The sequence below is a fragment of the Suricata suricatta genome, chromosome 10 (genome assembly GCF_006229205.1).
Source record: "Suricata suricatta isolate VVHF042 chromosome 10, meerkat_22Aug2017_6uvM2_HiC, whole genome shotgun sequence".
In the NCBI taxonomy this organism is placed as follows: domain Eukaryota; kingdom Metazoa; phylum Chordata; class Mammalia; order Carnivora; family Herpestidae; genus Suricata; species Suricata suricatta.
The window spans coordinates 72,052,738-72,074,169 of NC_043709.1; the positions used below are offsets into that span (position 1 = coordinate 72,052,738).

The window sequence follows — 21,432 nt, forward strand, 5'->3', positions numbered from 1 at the left end:
TATAGGCAAGAAACACAGACTATTGTGAAAAGCTACTAGTTTAAGAATAATGGAGGGAGAGGAACAGAGTATAATCCATGCGAAGATAATTTTTCATGCAACAGAATATAGGGATTAAAAGCAGCTTCTCAGCCACTTACCCTAGTACTGTAAATCGACTCACACATTTCTAGCAGGGTTATACTGATCAAGTACACAAATAGTTAAGAAGCCATTGTGAGTCTTTATCTGTGACAGCGTGCTGACAATAGTGATGCAACGGGCAAGATCTGGCATTCCATAGATGCACTGTCTCAGGCAACCGTGGATTCTCTAAGTGCCCAGTTACACCATTCCAATAAGACTTACCCTTTATAGTATACAAATAAGCTCCACAGACAGTAAATTCAATTGATACTATGAAAGGTATGGATTGTGCTTGGGGCCCCAAAGCTCCTGAATTGTTAAGTCAATTTCTAGAACCCACATGTTTTAGCTCCTGCTCCGATACTTTTCCCACCACTGCCCTTGGATGGTTTCTAAATGTTTTTTCCTATGGCATGAAATATGATTCAACATCATTGCACATGGTGACCTTTCAAAAGGAAAAGGTCAGTGGTCAAAGAATTTTGCAGATATTCTATTAAATTTTGAATGCAAATTCTACACAAGGTTCAGATACATTTTTACAAATGACTACAGTGAAACTTTGAAAAAAATGTAACAAACACACTAACCTGATTCATTTAGGAAGTGAACTGCATGAGGAAGTTCATTTTCATCCAACTGCAGCTGATTTTCTTTTACGAGTTGTAATAGTCGTTTCTGGTCGATTACAGGAAATTCAATTGGCACATTTTTACGCTCTGATAAAATGATTTTCTCAAGTTCTACATAGCAGTCTGGAATCAGCTGCCCGACCACAGGCTGATCTCGGATCTGTGTAATTGCAAATGATAAGTTGCAAAAATCCATTTATTCATCTATCTGTAGGTGGTTTGTAATTCAGGGCTACTAGTTGTTAAGAAAGCGATATATCATTCAGAAATGCATCTTTTAATAAAATCAAGGTGTGATGTAAAACAATCCAAGTTGTGAAGGATACATAGAATGATATTACAATAAGATAAATATAAACAAAGAAGCCAATTTGGAAAGAACTATCAAACAGAACAGTATGGAAATATTTATCTAACGATCCAGAAAAATTCATATGATATAACCCAGGATACATCACTAATCATAAAGAAATGATTTGTTATTTTCTAAGACACTAAACATATATGCAATAGATATGCTACCATAATAAGTCAGTAAGTATTACAAGAGCTTTCAGGCCTTATTTGTTAGATGAAAATAACCATGCCCCAAAGTAAACATGAAATTTTGTGCTTGTTATTGCAAAATACATTCCATATCTCCATGAGGAGACACGAAATCTCCTCACCCAGGCTATGCTTTTACATGGAATTCTGAACTTGGGAATATAATAAACCATCTAAATGCCAATGATTTTGACCCGAGAGGATGATTTTGGGTCTGTTACATTCACAATATAATCACTGTCTAGAAACAAACATACAAAATAAAAACTTTTAAAGAATAGCTTTAAGATGATAGTTTCTATAAGAAAAAATCTTTTCCGAATTTTTCTTTATTTCCAGGAAAATCTAATTTTAAATAGAAATGCAACTGTAACAATAGTAACTAAAATGCCTCCGAACACCACCAGGTGGCAAACTCTCCCCATTTCTCAACCCACATATCTATTCTTCTATATTCTTTTTACCCGACAATTTCCCCTTAATTTCTTAAACTTATTATAAACAGTTGAGTTTTATTACACACACATGCAAATTTAACTTGCTCTTTTTCTACTCCTAACTAGAACTTTAAGGAGCTTTATTACAGCATCCATACTATTACTTACATATTCACCTCCAAAGAGTCATTTGAAAAATTGTTTTCATGTATCCAATGCCCTAGTAAATTAAATATAATTTCACTAATATTCACTTTTCATATTCCCTCTCCTCATCATTCATATATTAAGATAAAACAGAAATTCATATTGAAGTTTGTGTTTTAATCCAAGAAAGAAAACCTACATACAGAAGTAAACAATGTTTTCACAGCAAAGGGACGAATTTTTTATGGCTGAGTTACAGGGCCATCAAAGGATCCCACTCTGCCAATAGGCTGACAAGTTTGAAAGAGGTAATGTTGGCAATGAGCTCTGTTTTGTCCTACTTCTCCTTTTAGCTTGATTATGGGATCACCAACCGCCCCCAAAAATTATTTTAGAGTCTGTTAATAAGGGCAAGACAGGGAGAGATTAGAGAAAAGCCAAGACAGAGGAAGAAAATGAAAAACAAATGAGGGGGCAGAAACCGATCTCTAGTAAATTAAAAGCTACTATTTGAATACAAGTTGAAGCATCTCAAGGAGGAAAGAATATTCAAGTTCTGGCGGGCTCATTGGTTCTGGGTGATCCTGAAAGAGCCAGTATTCTACAAAGCAACTGAATGGGTTTTCAAACTAAATACCAGAATGATGCAGCCATTAGCAATATACATTTTTCTTCAGATAATATGGCCATTTCTCAAAGCATTTCTTTTACCTCCTTGTGTCAGCCTCAGAGATCAGTCATAAGTGCAGGAAGAAAACTGGTCTTGGTGGTGGACAGTGATAAACTGCTTTACACTAAAACAGTCCTAGTCCAGCTAGCTGAATCAACCAGTTTATCCATCTTCAACTAAACTATCCATACTTTACCTATTTGTTGCAACTAAATTCAGACTTTTTCAAAACAAACTCATTCTTGAAAAAGTCTTTTTAAAAATATGATATATGCTTTGACATAAATGATTTTTAAAAATAGGAGCTAATAAAACGTTGTAAGTAACAATAAATTTCTATAAGTATAATCTCAGAAGAAAACCACCTGCATAAAGAGATTATTTAATTGGATGTCTGAATTTTGTGTATTTGTTTCTTATAAGTCACAATACTCTCTAATGCTATGAGTAATAAGAGAGTAGGAAAATCTGCAAATAAACAATACGTCATTCTTCTTACATGAGCTACCACTACTCACCCACCATTGCTAAAACCTTTTGGCGATGGTGATAAATGTGTTGAAAGATACAAACATGCAAATTCTCCCCCTGGGTGCCACAAAGACCAGCACATTTATAAACGGCTCATTAGGTTTTAGGTAAGAGCCTAATCTGTGCAAATGGAACAGAACTAAGCTAACTGGCCAACACATTATAACCAGGGTGACCATGTAATTTATCATCCAAACTGGAATGCTTCTGAGAATGCAGTGGGACACTATTAATTATTCTGGGAATGCCCAGGCGACACAGACCCTAGTTACAAGCCATGGCCTTGATCATTAGTGCTAATGAGCGAAACCACCAGGGACTATCAATGAAATTCACCATTGTGTTTGTCACACTGAACTATTTGAGGAATTTTCAGTGCAGTTTATACCACGATATCTGCAGAACTCAGGAAAGATTTCTTTTTCCCACAAGTATTAAAAACAAGTACTTCCCACAAGTATTGAAAACATAGGCTTTCTGAACCCTACGGATTATATTTGGCTTACCAGAATTTTAGAAATCCAAACATAATTTCCAAAATGGAAAACCCAGTGTATATGGACTAAAAATTGTTTAGACATTGTTGAAAATCAAATTCAAGATCTTGGCAACCAAAAGAAAGAGCCATCTCACAATACTGAGGGGAGAAAAAGGGTGGAATGGGCATCACAGTGTCAAGAGACATGAAGGACTAGCACAAAGATCAAAATGTACATAGAATAGAAACTCTGAAAGAAAAGAGCAACTGGAGAAACAATAAAGAATAACAGAGGAGCGATGATCCCAAGACCCCAATATTCATGTGTATTCTCTGAATCACCATGATACCAAGTTGTGAGAGAAAGGGCATCAGGAACATATTCTCAGATTCCCTCACAAACATTCTTTCAGTCTTCCAGACATTCATAGTGTCTATCCTTCAGGATCCTCTAATTATATTTACTCTGATTTCTACACATTTGACATGAGATACGGCATAAGAAATTTTAAAATTAAAACCCTTTAATAATGCTAACAACTTTGAAAAAATCCTACAATTTTAAGGCATTAACCACGTTACCTTGAAATTAAGACTCTCATTTATGATGGTTTTCCGAAGTTTTGCCAAAGCATCGGACTCCTCCGTGGCATTCACAAAGTGGTAATCCCTTATTGCGGGAAACCCTCGCTTGTTCAGGAGTTCCTTGGTGATTTTGCCGATGCAGGCTCTGCGCTGCTTTTCATCAGAAACATCCAAATGTGTGCCGACGAGAATCACAGGGGAGGAAGAAGCACGAGCCTGCAGGAAGTGGTACAAAATACGCTTGTGTTTGTTTTAACATCAAGACTGCTTACAGTTCTGTTCACATTCACGTTTTATGATATTCAGTTAATAGGAAATGAAAAATTCAAAGACATCAAGAAGAAGAAAATGTCAACTGTCTTTCCTTCCTTAAACCTAGAGGGATAATGTAACCTTATGAAATTTTACAGTCATTTTTATGCTCCTTTTTATTCCAATTTTTACCGCTTTTCAGGCAGTCCATATAACAACTGTGGTCTGTTTTTCTTTTCTTTTATGCCTTAAAATGGGTTTTTCTCTAAGTGTACTTTGGAATTCTAAATAAAATAAGCATTTAATAAATGCAAGACTATATCAAAGTGACATAATATGGTTTCTATTTGCCCTTTCTTATCTGTAAAGTCAATCTCCTGAATCCATTTTAAACTCATTCATTTTGTAGTCCACATAAACAACCAAAAAAAGGCACTTAAGTATCACCGTCACTATAATATTTGCTCACTTTGGTTCGTTCTGTTCAATAAAAGGAAGTTAAAAAAATTACCAAAATTACAAAATGAACTTGTATGCAGCCAAAATATCTGCTAAAATGTCCTGACATAAACCTTTTTAAGGACCCGATTCACAAACTGAAGCATCAAAGAGTATCACTCTTACTTCCTTTTTTAAAAATTTTTTAAAATATTTATTTCTTTTTGAGAGACAGAGAGACAGAGCATGAGCAGGGAAGGGACAGAGGGAGAAGGAGACACAGAATCTGAAGCAGGCTCCAGGCTCCGCGCTGTTGGCACAGAGCCTGACACGGGCTCGAACTCACGAACCACAAGATCATGATCTGAGCCAACGTAGGCCACTTAACCAACTGAGCCACCCAGGTGCCCCACTCTAACTTTATTTCAATTCTAGAAGGACACTATATCAAAGAAGAGCTAACAGCATGACAGCAAGGGACAGAGTAGAAAAATTGCAAAAAGAGATTCCAAATATGAGAGCATATTAATTGGGTGCCATTTAAAAGTATAAGATCTGAAGGACTTCCAACTAACTCTCGCCAATGAGGACAGAGATAATGATTCATGGATTGCTTTTGTTTACTATAGTTTATTTTTAATTAGGGTGGTTTGTACTCCATTTAAGAAATAAAGTGATTGAGGCACCTGGGCAGCACAGTTGGTTAAGCATCTGACTTTGGGTCAAGTCATGATCTCACAGCTTATGAATTTGAGCCCCATGTTGGGCTCTGTGCTGACAGCTCAGAGCCTGGAGCCTGGTTTGGGTTCTGTGTCTCCCTATCTTTTTGCCCCTCTTGCACCTTCTCTCTTTCTCTCTAGCTCTCGCTCTCAAAAATAAATGAATATTAAAAAAATTTTAAAAAGGAAATAAAATGATCAAAAACAGTTTAATGTATATACTTTTATAGTTTAAAAGGGTTTTAAGTATCTGTAACATTCACCAATATTCACACTATTTTCATGTTACAACCTAATTACACTAAAAAGTCCCCAACTCAAAATTTTAGTGCTTCTTATTTTTAAAATTTTTCAAATGTTTATTTACTTATTTTGAGAGAGAAGGGACAAAGAGAGAAAGCATGAGCAGAGGAGGGCCAGAGAGAGAAGGAGAGAGAGAATCCCAAGCATTGGGCTGAAATCAAGGGTCAGACACTTAGCCAACAGAGACAGCCAGGCGCCCCCAAATTCTAGTGCTTTTAGTTTTATTTTCAGAAACTGAGAAGACTGTTTGAAGCAACTGTTTGCCCAAAATAAATTACCTAACACATACAAAAATAAAGATTATTTTCTATTTTCAAATGATTAGAACAGACAACCTTGATATTGAAGAGCCAAGGCTTCATGGCATCAACTTCAGCCTGCCCTTTGCTGAGGTCATAGACAGCCAGGTAGAGGGCCCGCTGGGTCATGAAGTGGGGGTGAGTGCTGTAGAATTCCTCACGGCCTAAATAAAGATTGGAGCCACTTTTTTAGCCTGGCAGACAATAGGCAAGAATCCTTTAAAAATATTTTAGGTGATAATATCTACTATTTATCATACAGAAAGAGAGACAAACAGCCAACAGACCGTGCTTAGAAGACTACACTCCATTTTTACTAGCAATTGATGACTTGTATTTAGCATATGTGTCAGCAACCAACCAAGTATTTAAACTTTAGCTGCCTCCTATTGGTTCCCAACGTTTCCCTCCATGGAATTCACGCTGGTGGCAAGGGTAAAATTAGAAGCAAACGGCTTTAGAATAATTCCGTAGGATCCACCAGGTCTCTCTGCAGTACTGGAATGAAATTTTGGCTCTTAAATCCCTGTCCTAAATAAAAGATAAATGTGAATAAAATAGTCTAGAGAAAGGAATACCTGCAAAATCCCACACATTTAGAATGAGGTCTTTCTTCCCTTTGCCTCTTATTTGGATAGGCCAGTCTTTCACATCTATGCCAACTGTGGCGCTTTGCACCCCAGGATCTGATTTCTTGGTTTTTGTTAGTTGCTGCAATAAGGTAGTTTTACCACTCCCAGTATTTCCCACAATCATAAGTTTCATTCGGTTATAGGGAACAGCCTTTTTTAACCGCTGCTGAAGGAACCTGTATTTGAAAGACAAAAATAAAATAATAAACTGCTTAACAGTGTTACTTAAGATGTAGGTAAATTCTTAGGTGTTGAGATTTTTAAAATATCACACCTGTTCTAAAATATGGTATACCAAACAGTGCACAGCTCAGGGACCTAATAATGCACATGTCTTTCAACACACTGTTAATGCATATATTTTGTGAGTCATGTTAATGTAGTTGATATTGATTGGTAGCATTATCAAATAAAATGATGGGTTACATTACCACCAGAAATATGTTTTCAATACTAATTAGAATGCTAATAATTATGAATTAATTAGTATTGTGTATGTATATGTTTATATATATATACACATATATGAATTTTTTAACATAGATAAAACCCTAAAACTTATAAGGTAAAAAATTTTACAAAGCCCATACGACAGAGAATGAAGATAGAGTATATATATATACACATATATATATAGTGTTATACTAAACTTTCATAGTGAGGTCACACTGGATATATTATATGTACCTGTGTGTGTGTGTGTGTGTACATACATATTCACATATAGTATATATAATGTATACATTCATATATATCATGTATGTATTATATAGTACAAATGGAGACTGAGAACATATTGGTTCCGTTATAAATTATTACATGTAAACTACTACACTATCAGCACATAATATGTTGCTTTTCCTAACAATCTTAATGAAAAAAATAATTGAAACTAATTAAAAGTGCTGTGGGTAGCTAAATAAACAACGTTTAAATTAACACTAGATTTTTAATGTTCTTAAAAATATATTGGATAGAGAGAGATATTTTTAATGATGTTGAAATGTTGCCACAGTTTAAAATTAAAGGAGAAAATTGGGGTGCCTGGGTTGCTCAGTCGGTTGAGTGTCCAACTTCAGATCAGGTCCGTGAGTTGGAGCACCAAAACAGACTTTGTGCTGACAGCTCAGAGGCTGGAGCCTGCTTCAAATTCCACGCCTCACTCTCTCTCTGCCCCTCCCCTGCTCACGCTCTGTCTCTCTCTGTCTCTCAAAAATGGATAAACATTAAAAGAACTAAAATTAAAGAAGCAAAATAAATCATATGTCAATTTTAGGGAATATTGACTGATCCATTCTTGTAACTGATTCTGACCAACATTCTCGAGGATTGGAACAAAAGGCATAATTACTTTTCATGATTTATTTCATGCTTCAGAAAATACAACCGGACAGATCAGACATCGTACCTGTTATTATTGAAATGATTCTGTCACATACAACCTAAGTTCTGTCTTTATTATCAACAAGCAAGAATATCGATGGCTCAAATGTCTATTAAGAAGTCAGCACGCTTTGAAAAAGTCATTCTTTAAAAAAGCAAATGATGCCTATAATTTCTAAACTACTCCAATCTCTCCCTTCTCAAAATGTTAAACACATTTAAAAGTAGATACAGTGGCTTCATAATATAGCATAATACACTGAAAAGTAGTTCTACTAAATGTTTACCAAGAATTGAACGAATTTGAATTTGAACATCTGTCCGGTTTCAGGAGGGAAGATCATGGGAAACAATTAGGTAGAATGAAAGGTAGTCATGTTTAGCTTCGCTGGTGACAAAGTCTTTCTTTGCAAATTAAATCAAGTCCAGGGAAACAGAAAACCAAATCTCTCTTATAAAGAGATAAAAAGTTAAATGTAATTGAAGAAAATTTAAGCATAAGACAACTAAGTAAGTATGTAGTTCACTGGTAACTCAACAATCACCAACTACATGCCAAGCTCTGTGTTAGGTGCCCAAAAATCACACTATGAGTGAACGCAGCCATGGTCCCTGTCCTGTTGGATATTATAGTCAGGTCACAGATACAGAGAGGTGATAAATGAGCTGAAACCTGCAAGATAAATGTAGATTGGAGTAATTTTGTGGATATGGGATTAAACAACTTTACAGTAGGTAGCAGCACGAGTGACACACTCAAAAGGTGACAGAGAGTAAGATAAAGTCTATTGCCAAGGATATTTGAAGTTTGTAATGTGTACAAGAGCAGAAACAGTGATACCTGGAGAGTTTTGGTGTTTTCAACAATGACCAGGGTCAGTAGGTTATTCACCCTCACAGGCAAATTCAAAGTTAGTAATCTCATATCATTTATATATCTATAGTGCTTTAAGATATAACAGACATAGGGTAACTATTTGCTATACGAAATGCAGCTTGAGAAGCTACTATACTTTGCTATATCTCTTTAGAATGTATATCTGTAACAGGAGACCAAATAGTAAGAATTTCCTTTTCGAGTCCACTTGTAATGAAAAGCATGGATAAGGAGGGAAAACCATTCTCTCAAGATCAGCTTGGCTAGGAGAAAGTGAAAATCTCTTCAGCGGCACCAAATGAACCCATTCATTAAATAAAAGGCAAATGACATATAGCATATTAACCATGAAACATACTACATATTATTTCCTAAGTTGTAACTATTATATTCATCAAAGTCATAGACCAAAATAAAAATCCGAAACAAACGTAATTTAAAAAATGGAAATAAAATGATCTAACCTTATGATGTCTTTGGCTTTACATCCTATATGTTTAAAATCAAAATTAAGACGGAGTTCATCCAAAGGAAGATCCCATATTTTGCTTAATTTCCCCATTTCATTAGGAAAGGATCTCAGTTCCAGATTGTAACTGACATCAAGAGAGGTCAGGTTTTCAAGATAGCCAATCTCAGGAGGAATCTTAATGAAATAAAAAAGGGCAAATCCTGTTGGTAGGAAGGAAAAAACATGTGCTGCCAAGAAACAAGATGCTTGCTGGGAAATGAGAAAGGCTCAGAGCCTATCTGCAACTTGCATAACCTTTCAGCAGAGTCTGTCATAGTTTCCAATACAGATACACAGAACTATCATTGGCTTACCCAAAACAAACGATGTCACTTATTTACCATCTTTAAAAACCCACTCTCCCTTGGTAACACATTTCATCTCCTCCTCACAACACTGAAAGTAAAGAACTTTTTTTATATTTATCCAAATCCAGTCATCTGTGACTTCAGTCTGTTCCTTTTACACTATGTTCTTCACTAAAACTATAAAGATCTAGTCATAAACCTACATACAACTTAATGTTCTTAAAATATAACTAAATGTTTACACCTTAGTATCCCAACGGGAGGTCTTTTTATTTTCCCTCTCCCAAATTGTAAGCAGCAGAAAAAAAATTGATTTGCTGGTACAAACAAAAAATAAAAAACAGAAAAAAGACAGGTACCAAAAATATTCAGGTTTCCTTTTTAAAAAAATTTTAAGGTTTATTTTTGAGAGAGAGAGACAGAGCATAAGTGGGGGAGGGACAGATAGAGAGGGAGACAGAGAATCAGAAGCAGGCTCAGGCTCTGAGCTGTCAGCACAGAGCCCGATGCAGGGCTTGCACTCACAAACTAGAAGATAATGACCTAAGCCAAAGTCAGACAGGTCACCAACTGAGCTACCCAGGTGCCCTCACAGTTTTTCTGAACTTAATTCTTTTTGGCAAAAAACCTGAAGTTGGCAAAAATATTTTTTTTTCTCAGATGAATGGATAATCAGTTTTAGATTTACAACACAGGCAATGGAGTGAAGCAAAGAAGGCCAACCCACTGGGGTAAAGGGCAGCATGATGGAGGAATGCAGAAGCTTAAGAAAACAGGAAAGTCAGCTTAAAAACACATGCTACATGTGGCTCAGCAACAACTTCAGAAATAAGGACTATCTGCGAGTCTGTGAACGGATCAGAGAGTTAGTGAAAAACACTTAGAGCATTCCACATATTCATAACTGAATACATATATTCATATGATCCTTCAAAATAGAACACAAAAGGATTTTTAAGAAAGTTGATCTATAGTAATATGCCCATTGACTTCAGGGTAGGATTAGATGTTATTCAAAGATAAGAAATATCAAATAACAGATTTCAAAATTGTAATTTGTGGTATTTTCAAATCACAAAAGCACATTTTTAAATCAGCAATCTTTTTCAACAAATAGGATGACCTCTTACCTCTTTCAGTTTATTATGAGCAAGATGTAGTTTCTCTACTCTTGACCACACATGCGCTTTTTTGCTCAAGTCCAAGACGCTGATCTGATTAAAACTGAACAAGAGTTCCCTTAAGTTCAAAGATTTCCAGTGTGCAGGACTCGGTAGACACTGAATATCATTGCTGCTCATATCCAAGGACCGTAAGCTAAAACAAATGAAGTCAAGATAAAAGCCAAATGAGTGTTGCCAAAATACATGAGATAACATCACAAGTAATTTTCACCAGAGACACAACTTTAAAACAAATAATATTTATATTTAGGTATGTATGTGTTCTTTTATGTATATAGAAATATATATGGACAAGAAAAAAAGTATGTCTCATTAGGAACAACATTTAAATGAATAATGACCATTAAAAACAAAATTGAAGCATAATTTCCTTATTTAAGAAGCATAAAAATGTCATTCTTAGAATGAAAGACCAAGCGTTTACCAATGTTTATGATGCATAACAAAGGCAAAAATGGCCACTTCTATACAAGATTTATTAATATGCCTTCTGTACAAGAGTTACAATTTGCTGTTCCCCCCTTGTCTTGTCTACTTCCCTCATTACTGGAAGGCTTCTTCAGAGGCTATGTCCTAGAGCTAACTAATAACATGCATGGGCATAACCTTTTAACAGCCAGTCTCAGTATGATAAACATCATGACACTGAATATGATGTCTTGCATACAATAGGCCCAAATTGGTTACTTTCTTTATTTTTTTAATGTGTATTTATTTTTGAGACAGAGAGACAGAGTGCTACCAAGGGAGGGGCAGAGAGAGAGACACACACAGAATCTGAAACAGGCTCCAGGCTCTGAACTGTCAGCACAGAACCTGATGTGGGGCTCAAACCCACGAACCACGGGACCATGACCTGAGCCAAAGTCGGACACTTAACCGACTGAGCCACCCAGAAGCCCTGCAAATTGGTTGCTTTCATGCAGGAATACACTACCCAAAGTTTGCAGGAGCAACAGAAAACACATGTCACACATAAGTACGTGTGTAGGAAGAACAGTCAGTGATTGTGCTATAGCTGACTATGTAAAGCTGCCTGTACTTTTGCAGTTATATCCTGATCCCTTTTATACAGCATATTTGAATCATGATGATTTGGTTCTAACTAAGCTCACATAGTTGTACAGCCTTCTAAACCAACACTCAGGTCTACACAATATCACTTTTGCTCTTATTTTACAATGATCCTGGATTTTGCCCTAGCTATCTCATAAAGATACGTGAAACTAAGAAAATTAATGGTACTGCTTTAGAGAAAAGATGTGCATAACTAACAAACAGTACAACTTAGATAAAGCCAAGAATCACCAGATTGTTCAGAAGCAATCCCTGTTAGCCTCAATGGGGACGTAAGCTGGCCAATTGCATATTCTTTTGTTTTACAGAAATTTGTTTTAAAGAAATACATATAAAATGCTAGAAATGTATATCTAGAGATGTTGCCTAAAAGTAGAGTAACTAAGGACTGAATAATATTTTCATCGATCTGGGAAGAAACCTTTATGGCAATGTATCTATAATTAACTTTCATAAATATTTCACTTTCAAACATTTTCAGGAGCACATTATGGTTTTTTATTTTTATTTTTTTAATGTTTGTTTATTTTTGAGAGAGAGACAGAGACAGAGCATTAGGGGGAGGGACAGAGAGAAAGAAGGAGACACAAATCTGAAGCAGGCTCCAGGTTCTGAGCTGTCAGCACAGAACCTGACGTGGGGCTCAAACTCACAAACTGTGAGACCATGACATCAGATGCTTAACCAAATGAGCCACCCAGGTGCCCCAGGCATATTATTATGTTTAAAATATAGGACCACCTGTATTCTAGAGGTATCTATATCCACAAGTTAAGATTAGAAGGTTGAGCCTCCAGTGTTTAAGAATTGTGACTTTAGGGGGCGTCTGGTTGGCTCAGTCAGTTGAGCATCCCGCTTTGACTCAAGTCATGATCTCGCAGTTCATGGGTTATAACCAAGCCCCGCGTCAGTCTCTGGTGACAGCTCAGAGACTGGAGCCTGTCTTCGGATTCTGCGTTTCCCTCTCTCTCTGCCCCTGCCCTGCTCACACTCTCTCTGTCTCTCTCTCTCAAAAATAAATAAAACATTAAAAAAAATAATTGTGACTTTAGGCAAGTGACTTCATTTCTTTAATAAAATAATGTTCTCATTATAAAGTGGAAATAATAACAGCACCTATTTCACAGTTTTATTAGGACAATTAAAGACAGAATCCACCACTGAGCAGTTAAAACACTGTATGACACATTCTAAAGCCAGATTGATTAACTATTATATATCTGTTTGACATTTTCTATGGCTAGATTATAACTAGGCATTATTTGCCTATATATATATATATATATATATATATATATGTATGTATATATATGTATGTATGTATACACACAGACACTTATGGATTTGGTTTATATTGTACAACCCAAGTACAATGGTATTTAAGATGACACAGGAAACTTTCATTTTTTAAAGAAATTAACTAGAAACATCCCCAAATACCTGTAGCTATATAAACTGTCCTAATCTTCACTAAAAATGTCTTCACCAAACATTTGCCTGCCTTCACAGTCTGGATGAAATCCTCCCGGAGGTACCCTTGTATAACCCTCAACTTTTCCTCACAGCGTGTATATTAGTTATTGAATGCCTGTCTTCTGAACCTAATTACTTATTTCCTAAGGACAGAGACTGTGTTTGCTTTGCTCATTAGTGAGGGAATCGCTGTACTTTCAGTTTTTACTCAAACATAAGTATAATTTCAAAGTTAATAATATCTTAGTAGCATACCAACCTCTGAGAGCAAGGAAAATTTTAAAGTTAAAGTGATAGTCCTATAACCTCAATTGTTTGTAACAGTGTAACTATTAGTTAACCTTAAATTGCTTCAACATAAGACCATCCTAAATTAATATAAAAGTTAAAACATCCAAGTAACAACTTGAGTGTTTTACCTAGTAAAAATCAAACATTCATAGATTTAATAACATTAAACTGAAATCAATTACAAATTATAAGTTAATTGATATCCAAACCTAAATCAAAACCATGTTTCTGAGGGCTCTGTTTTAGCTCATGAGGTTTTAAAATTAAAATAACAAACTTACTGTGGAAGATTTAAAATTGCTTCTGGAACACATGTAAATCTGTTTTGGGACAATTTTAGGCTTGTCAGAGAAGAAGGCAAAAAAGGCATAGCAGCTAAAAGAAAAGTGAGAAAAGGCACATTTTAATTATTTTAACTAGATTTCCATTAAATTTGACAATAAGAACAGCTACCAAAGTCCTGTCACTTAATTAATTTCCATTTTCATGATGACAATTAAAAAAATCTACTTTTAAATAAGGTAATACCCTTACTCCTAACCCTAAACATTAAAATAATACCCCACTCTTATATGAATATTTGCATCTGAAGGCTAAACAATTGTCCAAACATAAACCTATGCCCCACATCTGTACAGAGTAAAAATTATTAGAATATTCATTCTAAATATTGTGATATTATGTGTACATACATTATAAATTAATCCATATTACTCTTAAGTAGTATGACAGAAACTTTGAAAACAAATATACAATACAATGTAAAGATAAAAATTCTTGACAGTATCACCTAGTAAAGAGTGTTCTATGGGGTAACAGTGGATGTTACTTAATAAAAGCATTCTTTGACCATGATCTTAAGAGACTAAGAAAACATTAAGTAAGAAAGTGAAATAACTCAGTGTTCTCAATATTCTCATATATTTTATGAAATTCCAAGAAGGAAATACAGTATGAAGTATAATAAATAAAACTCTGTGGAACACAATTTTGGAAACTGAAAAAACCATTTAGCCTATTTTTCATCTGTAAAATAATTCAGCTGTGGTTCCGTGAAAGTGGCTTGAGATATTACGTCTTGGCATTTTCAATGGGTTACGCTTTCTCTAGTAAAATTTTCAAAGGTCAGAGTGTTCCAAACACTGCTGAAGGCTGTTTTCCTGAGAAGCCAAAAAGGAACATGCTATTATTTTTCACCCATATCTGAAAAGTATTTGTGGCAAAATAAATGCCTCTCCACTTAAGAATTAATAGGTTCAGATGTTGTATGGAAAAGACTCTCATAAAGTCAAAGAACTGAAACTACATTTCACACGGGACTACTTGTAATGGTTAGTGGTCCCGCTCAGATACCACCTCTCTACAGTGCCTTTCCAAATGTAAGACCCTAAAATTCTACAGCTGTATAGTGCAAAGGAAACAGATTTTTGAACCTGGTTGTATTCAAGCTTTCACTACAATTAGTTAATTCATTCTACACTCCCAAAAATCTCAGTCAATCAGAGATCATACCTGTCCTAGGCTATAGGATTTTTATGACGGATGAACCAAGCCTCAGGGTTCTTGGGATGCTCTTCTTTCCAGATCCAACTTAAGTGTCAGAGACACAGAAACATTTCCCTGCCTCCACGGTCTAGATGTGACCCCCCAGAGGTACCCGTGTAGCATCCTCAACTTTTCCTTCAAGCACCTAACTTAGTTACATTAGTTAATGCCTATCTTCTGAACCTATCTGCTTATTCCCTAAGGACAGAGACTGGGTTTGCTTTGCTCATTAGTGATGGAATCACTCTGTCCCCCATTTTCAGGTCCTTAGTAAGAACATGGTCAATATTTAAGAGGCCTAGAGGAAGGAAAAAAGGAAGAAAATATCATGCAAATTAAACATAGCTTTAACTTTATTAGCTTCTGAAAGTTCAAGTAAAATAAAATATTTTAGATGAGTCAAATTGTATTCCACTTTTAAGCAGTATTAAAATTTAGTTTACAGAGTCAGTTAGTATAGAATAATCACATGGGTGGCAAGGTACATGTGGCCTCCATTTACCTTCTTAAGGGAGATAAAATGTTGAGAGTCTCCATTTGTTTCCATAAAAGTATTTTGTCCCTTAATACTAGAATGTTCAGATAGACCACAAATAAATATAATTTCCTGCTATTTCACATGCTAAGAGAAAATGGAATATTCCCCGACTTTTAATAAAAGTGATGATCAGATTGTGTATTACTATAATATCTTGCAGTATCAAAGCAAGGGCTTAGTGAATACACATTAACCTTACTAATTTGAAAACTGCTAACCGATTAATTTTATTTCTAAAAGAAATAATAACTGTAACCATACTTAGAATCCAAACAATTGAGTAAACTTCAATTGGGCACTTAGTATTCCGGCTTCAACCAGCTCATGCAGCCATATGCATTTTTAGTTTTCCAGACTAAAATGAACCACAGTGGAAGGACTATCTGGGAGTCCAGGGGACTGTCGTTTTAGCTTATGACAACAGCAATCCACTATAATTTTTTATCTGAAAATGTTTTCAGCATTAAAAATTTTAATTTTTTTGAATTTAAAAATAAACTATTTTTAGAGTAGCCTCAGGTGTACAGAAATACTGAGCAAAAAGTACAAAGAGTTCCCATAAATCCCTTCTCTCTTCACTATCACTCCCCCCCACACACACATTTTTATCCTAATAATAGTAACTTGTATAGCTTGGTGTATTTGTTATCATTGGTAAGCCATTATTAATACATTATTATTAAATAGAATTCGTCATTTACAATAGAGTTCACTCTTTGTGTTTTATGTCCTCTGGAACAAATGTATGATGACATGTACTCACTTTCCAGTGTCATACGGAACAGTTTCACTAGCCTAAAAATCCCACTCACCTCCTCAGCCCTCTGTTCCTCCCTCCAAACTCCTGACCATCACTGGTTGTTCTATTGTCCCCAGTTTTGTCTTACCCAAAATGTCATATAGAAGGAATCATATAATATGTAGCCTTTTCAGACTCGCTTCTTTCACTTAGTAATATGCATTTAAGTTTCTCCCATGTCTTCATGGCTTCAATCACTGACCTGTTAATTTTATACCTGAAACTCTCCCATTATATTTAAACTGAAATGCCACGTGTACATCCCCACCTAAAATGTCCACGTGTGACTCCTCCTCTAATGCTGGTTAGGAGCTCACACAGAACACTTACCAAGAGAATTCATTCTGGCACTGAAGCTCTCCACTTTAGGACACGCCTCAAGGAAGTCTTCCGATATGGATGTAATGTTGTTTTTGCTAAGGTTTAAAATCTTCAGTTCCCTCAGGCTTAAGGAGGAACATATTCCTGATATTTTATTTCTAGTTATAAGAAACAAAATGAGGATTAAATTGAGTAAATTCATAAGCTTTGAAGAAAAAAATCAAAACAATTTGCCTTCAAAGAATAGCATCAAAGCAGACTGATTAATATTAAAATTAGTTGGCAAAATTTGTCAATTGATAGGAGTTTAATATTAATTCCGTCAGTCTCTTATCATATTACGGTTCAAAACCCATTACTATAAAAATAATGTCAGCATATTTTGTCATTCTTATGAAACTTCAATGTAAGGCAACCCTTTTGTATTTAATGAGCCCCTTTCTTACCCTTCTAAAATGAGCTGTTCCAATTTCTCTACCACATCGCCAAGGTTCTCAGGAAAAGAAGAAAGTTGATTATATGACAAGTTAAACTGTTTCAAGGTTGGGCACTTCACTGCAGGATCCAAAACTACTGAGGGGCTGATGTCATTTCGAGAGATATCAATGTTGGCAATACAATTCATTTTCAACAAGTAAGAGGGAAATGATGTAAATTTATTACTGTGCAAGTCCAAATGTGTCAAACACTTCAGGATCTGGAAAGACAATATTTAAAATTCTCTAACCATCTGAAAAACTTAAAATTAGCTAATATTTCTGCCTTCCATACTTCTGGTAACTAGAACCATTAAGAATCTCCCAAAAATCTGAACACACAATCCACAGAGAACCTCAGTACAATGACTAATCCAACCATCCCTGCTATTAAATGGGTAAAAACCAGGAAAATGTAGCAGGGAAACTGTCAAAAGCAATTCACAAAAACAGGGTTAAAAGCTTGACTCAATTTTTTTTAATTATTCCTGCAAAAAGTGAAATGTAAGCCAAATAAGCCTCAACAAGTATTTGAATTAATTAATGAATTAACAATACAACATAACCCGGGAATACATTTTTAAATACTAGCTTTTAGAAATCATTACATTTTAATATAAATAAGATTTAACCACAAAAGTTGTCATTGTATATAGGTTTCACTTTAGGATTTCCTCTTTTTTATAAAACATTTTGCTTCAAATCTCTATTTTCCATTTTTTAGCACTTTCTAATTTTTCCATGAAAATAAGAAACCTTCCATTTATAAGCCAATTTTTTAAATCTTTGGTATGGATTATTGTCAAAGGTTACAATATAAAAAAAACTCTCTGTTCTTCTTTATATACCAATATATTTATCCTCACAGAAATTCTAGAGTTTGACATGATTATAAATCTTATTAATGGATCTTTGCTCCAGAAGTTGTTGCAAAGTAAGTCATTGTTTCAGATCCTATTAGGTTATTCAAAAAAATATTTTTACATCACTTATTCCCAAATTTTAACCAGGGAATTTTTTGTGGTATAGACAGCTACAAGTGGTGATTTTAAAAATTTCCATCTTGTGGTACCAAGTTAAAATTTTAAAGGTTCTGAGCTGGTCTGATCTTTAAATACTCCGGTGTATCTCAACCTGTCATGCTCTTTTCAAATTCTCTTTGTTTTAACTAGGCTAAATTCTAGTTCTCTTTTAATTACTCTGTAACATTTACTAATTCAACAGTCATCTACTGGAACGTTACTGTATGGAAGATCTTACGAGGCACTGAGAACAGACATGAACAAGCCTGACACAGCTCCTGCTCTCAAGAAGCTAACAATTGAGTGAAGAGAATATACCTTAGATCAAAATTTATAAGTCAATGAGCATTGCAGGAAGGACATGGATGCCATGGAAATGCAAATCAGGTGGGTAGCCAACCTGGTCTGGAGGGATGAAGAGCAAAAGGAAAGAAAAGGGTAAGGAAATGAGACCGGTGTGACTTGGAGGACTTAGACAGGAAAAGAGGAGGAGAAAGAGACAGTAAACACATTTCAGACACTGGGGTTGCAAGAAAATCACGTTTCTCTCTCTCTCCAAATACACACCCTTTAAGTGAAAATCACCACTTACATATACTTAAAAATATGCAATGTTCTTTTAAAAAGTCTCAAAATTATTGTAAACTTTATAGTTTAGAAAAAGGAAGAAAAATACTTTTTCATCAAACTTTGCAGCTCAGTCTAAGAATTCAGTTTAATAATTTAAATATTTTATTAAGATTATTTTAACTCATCAGTGTATCTTCTTTACTTCTGATCCACAGTACATAAAAACGATGAATAAAGTCAATATTCAGAGGACTACTGTATCAGCAGATCACTTAATACTTTAACTTTTGAAAATAGGAACTTTGAGCAAAAAGAATCAACTTTTAAGTTACATTTAATTTGCCTTACGGATAGTTGAGTTGAACTTCTGCATTTTTGCACATAAGGAAATGAAGGCTTAGAGCAGCCGAAGTAAAACATACGTACTGTTAAACAGTGGTAGCTGAGCCAGAGCCAAAGCCAGTGCCACCAAACCAGGTCTGAGAGTCTACCTACTTTATACAGTTTAAGTTGTCTTACTAGAATTAAATATGTGAAGGCATGATTAATGGAAAGCCTGATACATCCTCCATGTACCCAGGTATCATCAGGACAGAACCTAGCATTCCTTTTAATCAGGTCCCCATCCTCAAAGATGTTCTTGAACACCACACAGACTGACACCAATGTGAAAACTACAGGAAAGTGGGGATTTACTGTTCAATGATGCAGAAGTAGATCCTTCTTGATAAAGACTTAACCATGCAAGTTAGATAAAACTCTTGAAATATCCTGAGAGTTATAAGGATAAATTAAATTTACTTCACACAGTTGTTGTGGAAAGCTCGTGAGTGCATTCTGGTGAAGCTCCAGCTTTTCAAGATGCTCCAAATGACCACTTATACAGCATTTCTGGCTTAGGGCATCAATGTCTCTTAGTTCATTTGCTGAAAGGTCTAATGATGTAATATATTCTCTCTCAGAAGCCAGGGAAGAAATGCTGTCTGAATGCCTCATATGAGATTGAAGTTTTGATGACCCTTTTGTCAAAAACAAACAAATAATGGAAATATAAGCAAATAATTTAAGTTCGCTTGGTAAATATATACTGATCACCTACTAGTGTGAGGCTCCCTTCAGGGCACTGGAGATTCAGTAGAAAACCAAACTACAGAGCTTATGGTCTAGTGGCAGAGGTGGACAATAAATGATACAATTTAATCAAATGGTATAAGTAGTATAAAAAATATATACAATAGACCTGGGGAAGGAGATGAAGAGTTGCATTGGTAAAGGTACTATTTACATTTCAGAAAAGCAGTAGGAAGGATAAAAGAGTTAGTCCTACATAATATAATAAAAGGTAAAGTTTTAACTCTATAACTGTATTTCATTTTTCTAAAGTGTGTGATATCGTTAGATACATATGATTTGAAGGTTATGTACAATGAAAGTAACACCAGAAGATTTGAACAGAGGAAATTTAACAAAGTACTGTATTCTCCTCAAAATATCTCTTTATTCAGGATTACTTTCAAATACTTACTGAGTGAGTCATCTGAAGACAATATTTTTCTTTTTCGCTTCAATAAATCTTCATGATCAAAAATGGGTCCCTATTACACAAATAGACATTTATAATAAAATTACTATCATTTCTTGCAGCAAAGAGGACAGTTTCCTATCTAGTTTCCTTAAGAATCACTGTAAGATTTCTAGAAAAAGTACTCAGAGGACCAAGCACACCGTAAGACAGAGACCTAGCCTGGACCCCATAGATATGGAGCTTTGGGGAAAAAAAAAGATAAATCATTTTGAAGTGTACTTAGTACACATATGGCCCCCAAAGCTCAACAGGTGTATATTTAAAATGGTTTATACATACACACACACACACATATATCTTCTGCATATAAGGTTTTCATAGATTAGGGAATTGCTACACCAGTAGCTCCTAGCTTTGACACATAATTTCAATTATCAAGAGAACACCAGTAACAAAACACACAACAGAATCACAATTAATCACAACTTACCAATGAACTGGAATGTCTCTGCAAATTTGGTGAGCAACGCTGTAAGGCACGATCTCGGTAAAATTCTCCTACACTTATTGAATTGGATTTTCTTTTCACAAGAAATGAGCCTTCGCTTCCTATTTTTAAATGATAAAGTAAAAGCAAATAAGAAATGCTGACTCTATTATAAGATGCGAGTATCATAGTATAATCATAAAAGATAACACATATATTCATTGATGGAAATTGCCCAATTCCCACTGTA

The 21,432-nt window shown here is 35.1% G+C and overlaps 1 protein-coding gene across 1 annotated transcript in view; it reads right to left on the reverse strand.

Moving 5' to 3' along the window:
- Positions 1-21,432, reverse strand: part of LRRK2 (leucine rich repeat kinase 2) — a 131,587-nt gene that overhangs the window by 50,253 nt on the left and 59,902 nt on the right. Inside the window, 12 exon segments of the mRNA XM_029955821.1 lie at positions 717-918; positions 4,150-4,368; positions 6,200-6,327; positions 6,742-6,971; positions 9,520-9,701; positions 11,005-11,191; positions 14,181-14,274; positions 17,112-17,260; positions 17,549-17,799; positions 19,972-20,189; positions 20,696-20,765; positions 21,186-21,304. Coding sequence (XP_029811681.1) covers positions 717-918; positions 4,150-4,368; positions 6,200-6,327; positions 6,742-6,971; positions 9,520-9,701; positions 11,005-11,191; positions 14,181-14,274; positions 17,112-17,260; positions 17,549-17,799; positions 19,972-20,189; positions 20,696-20,765; positions 21,186-21,304 — 2,049 coding nt within the window.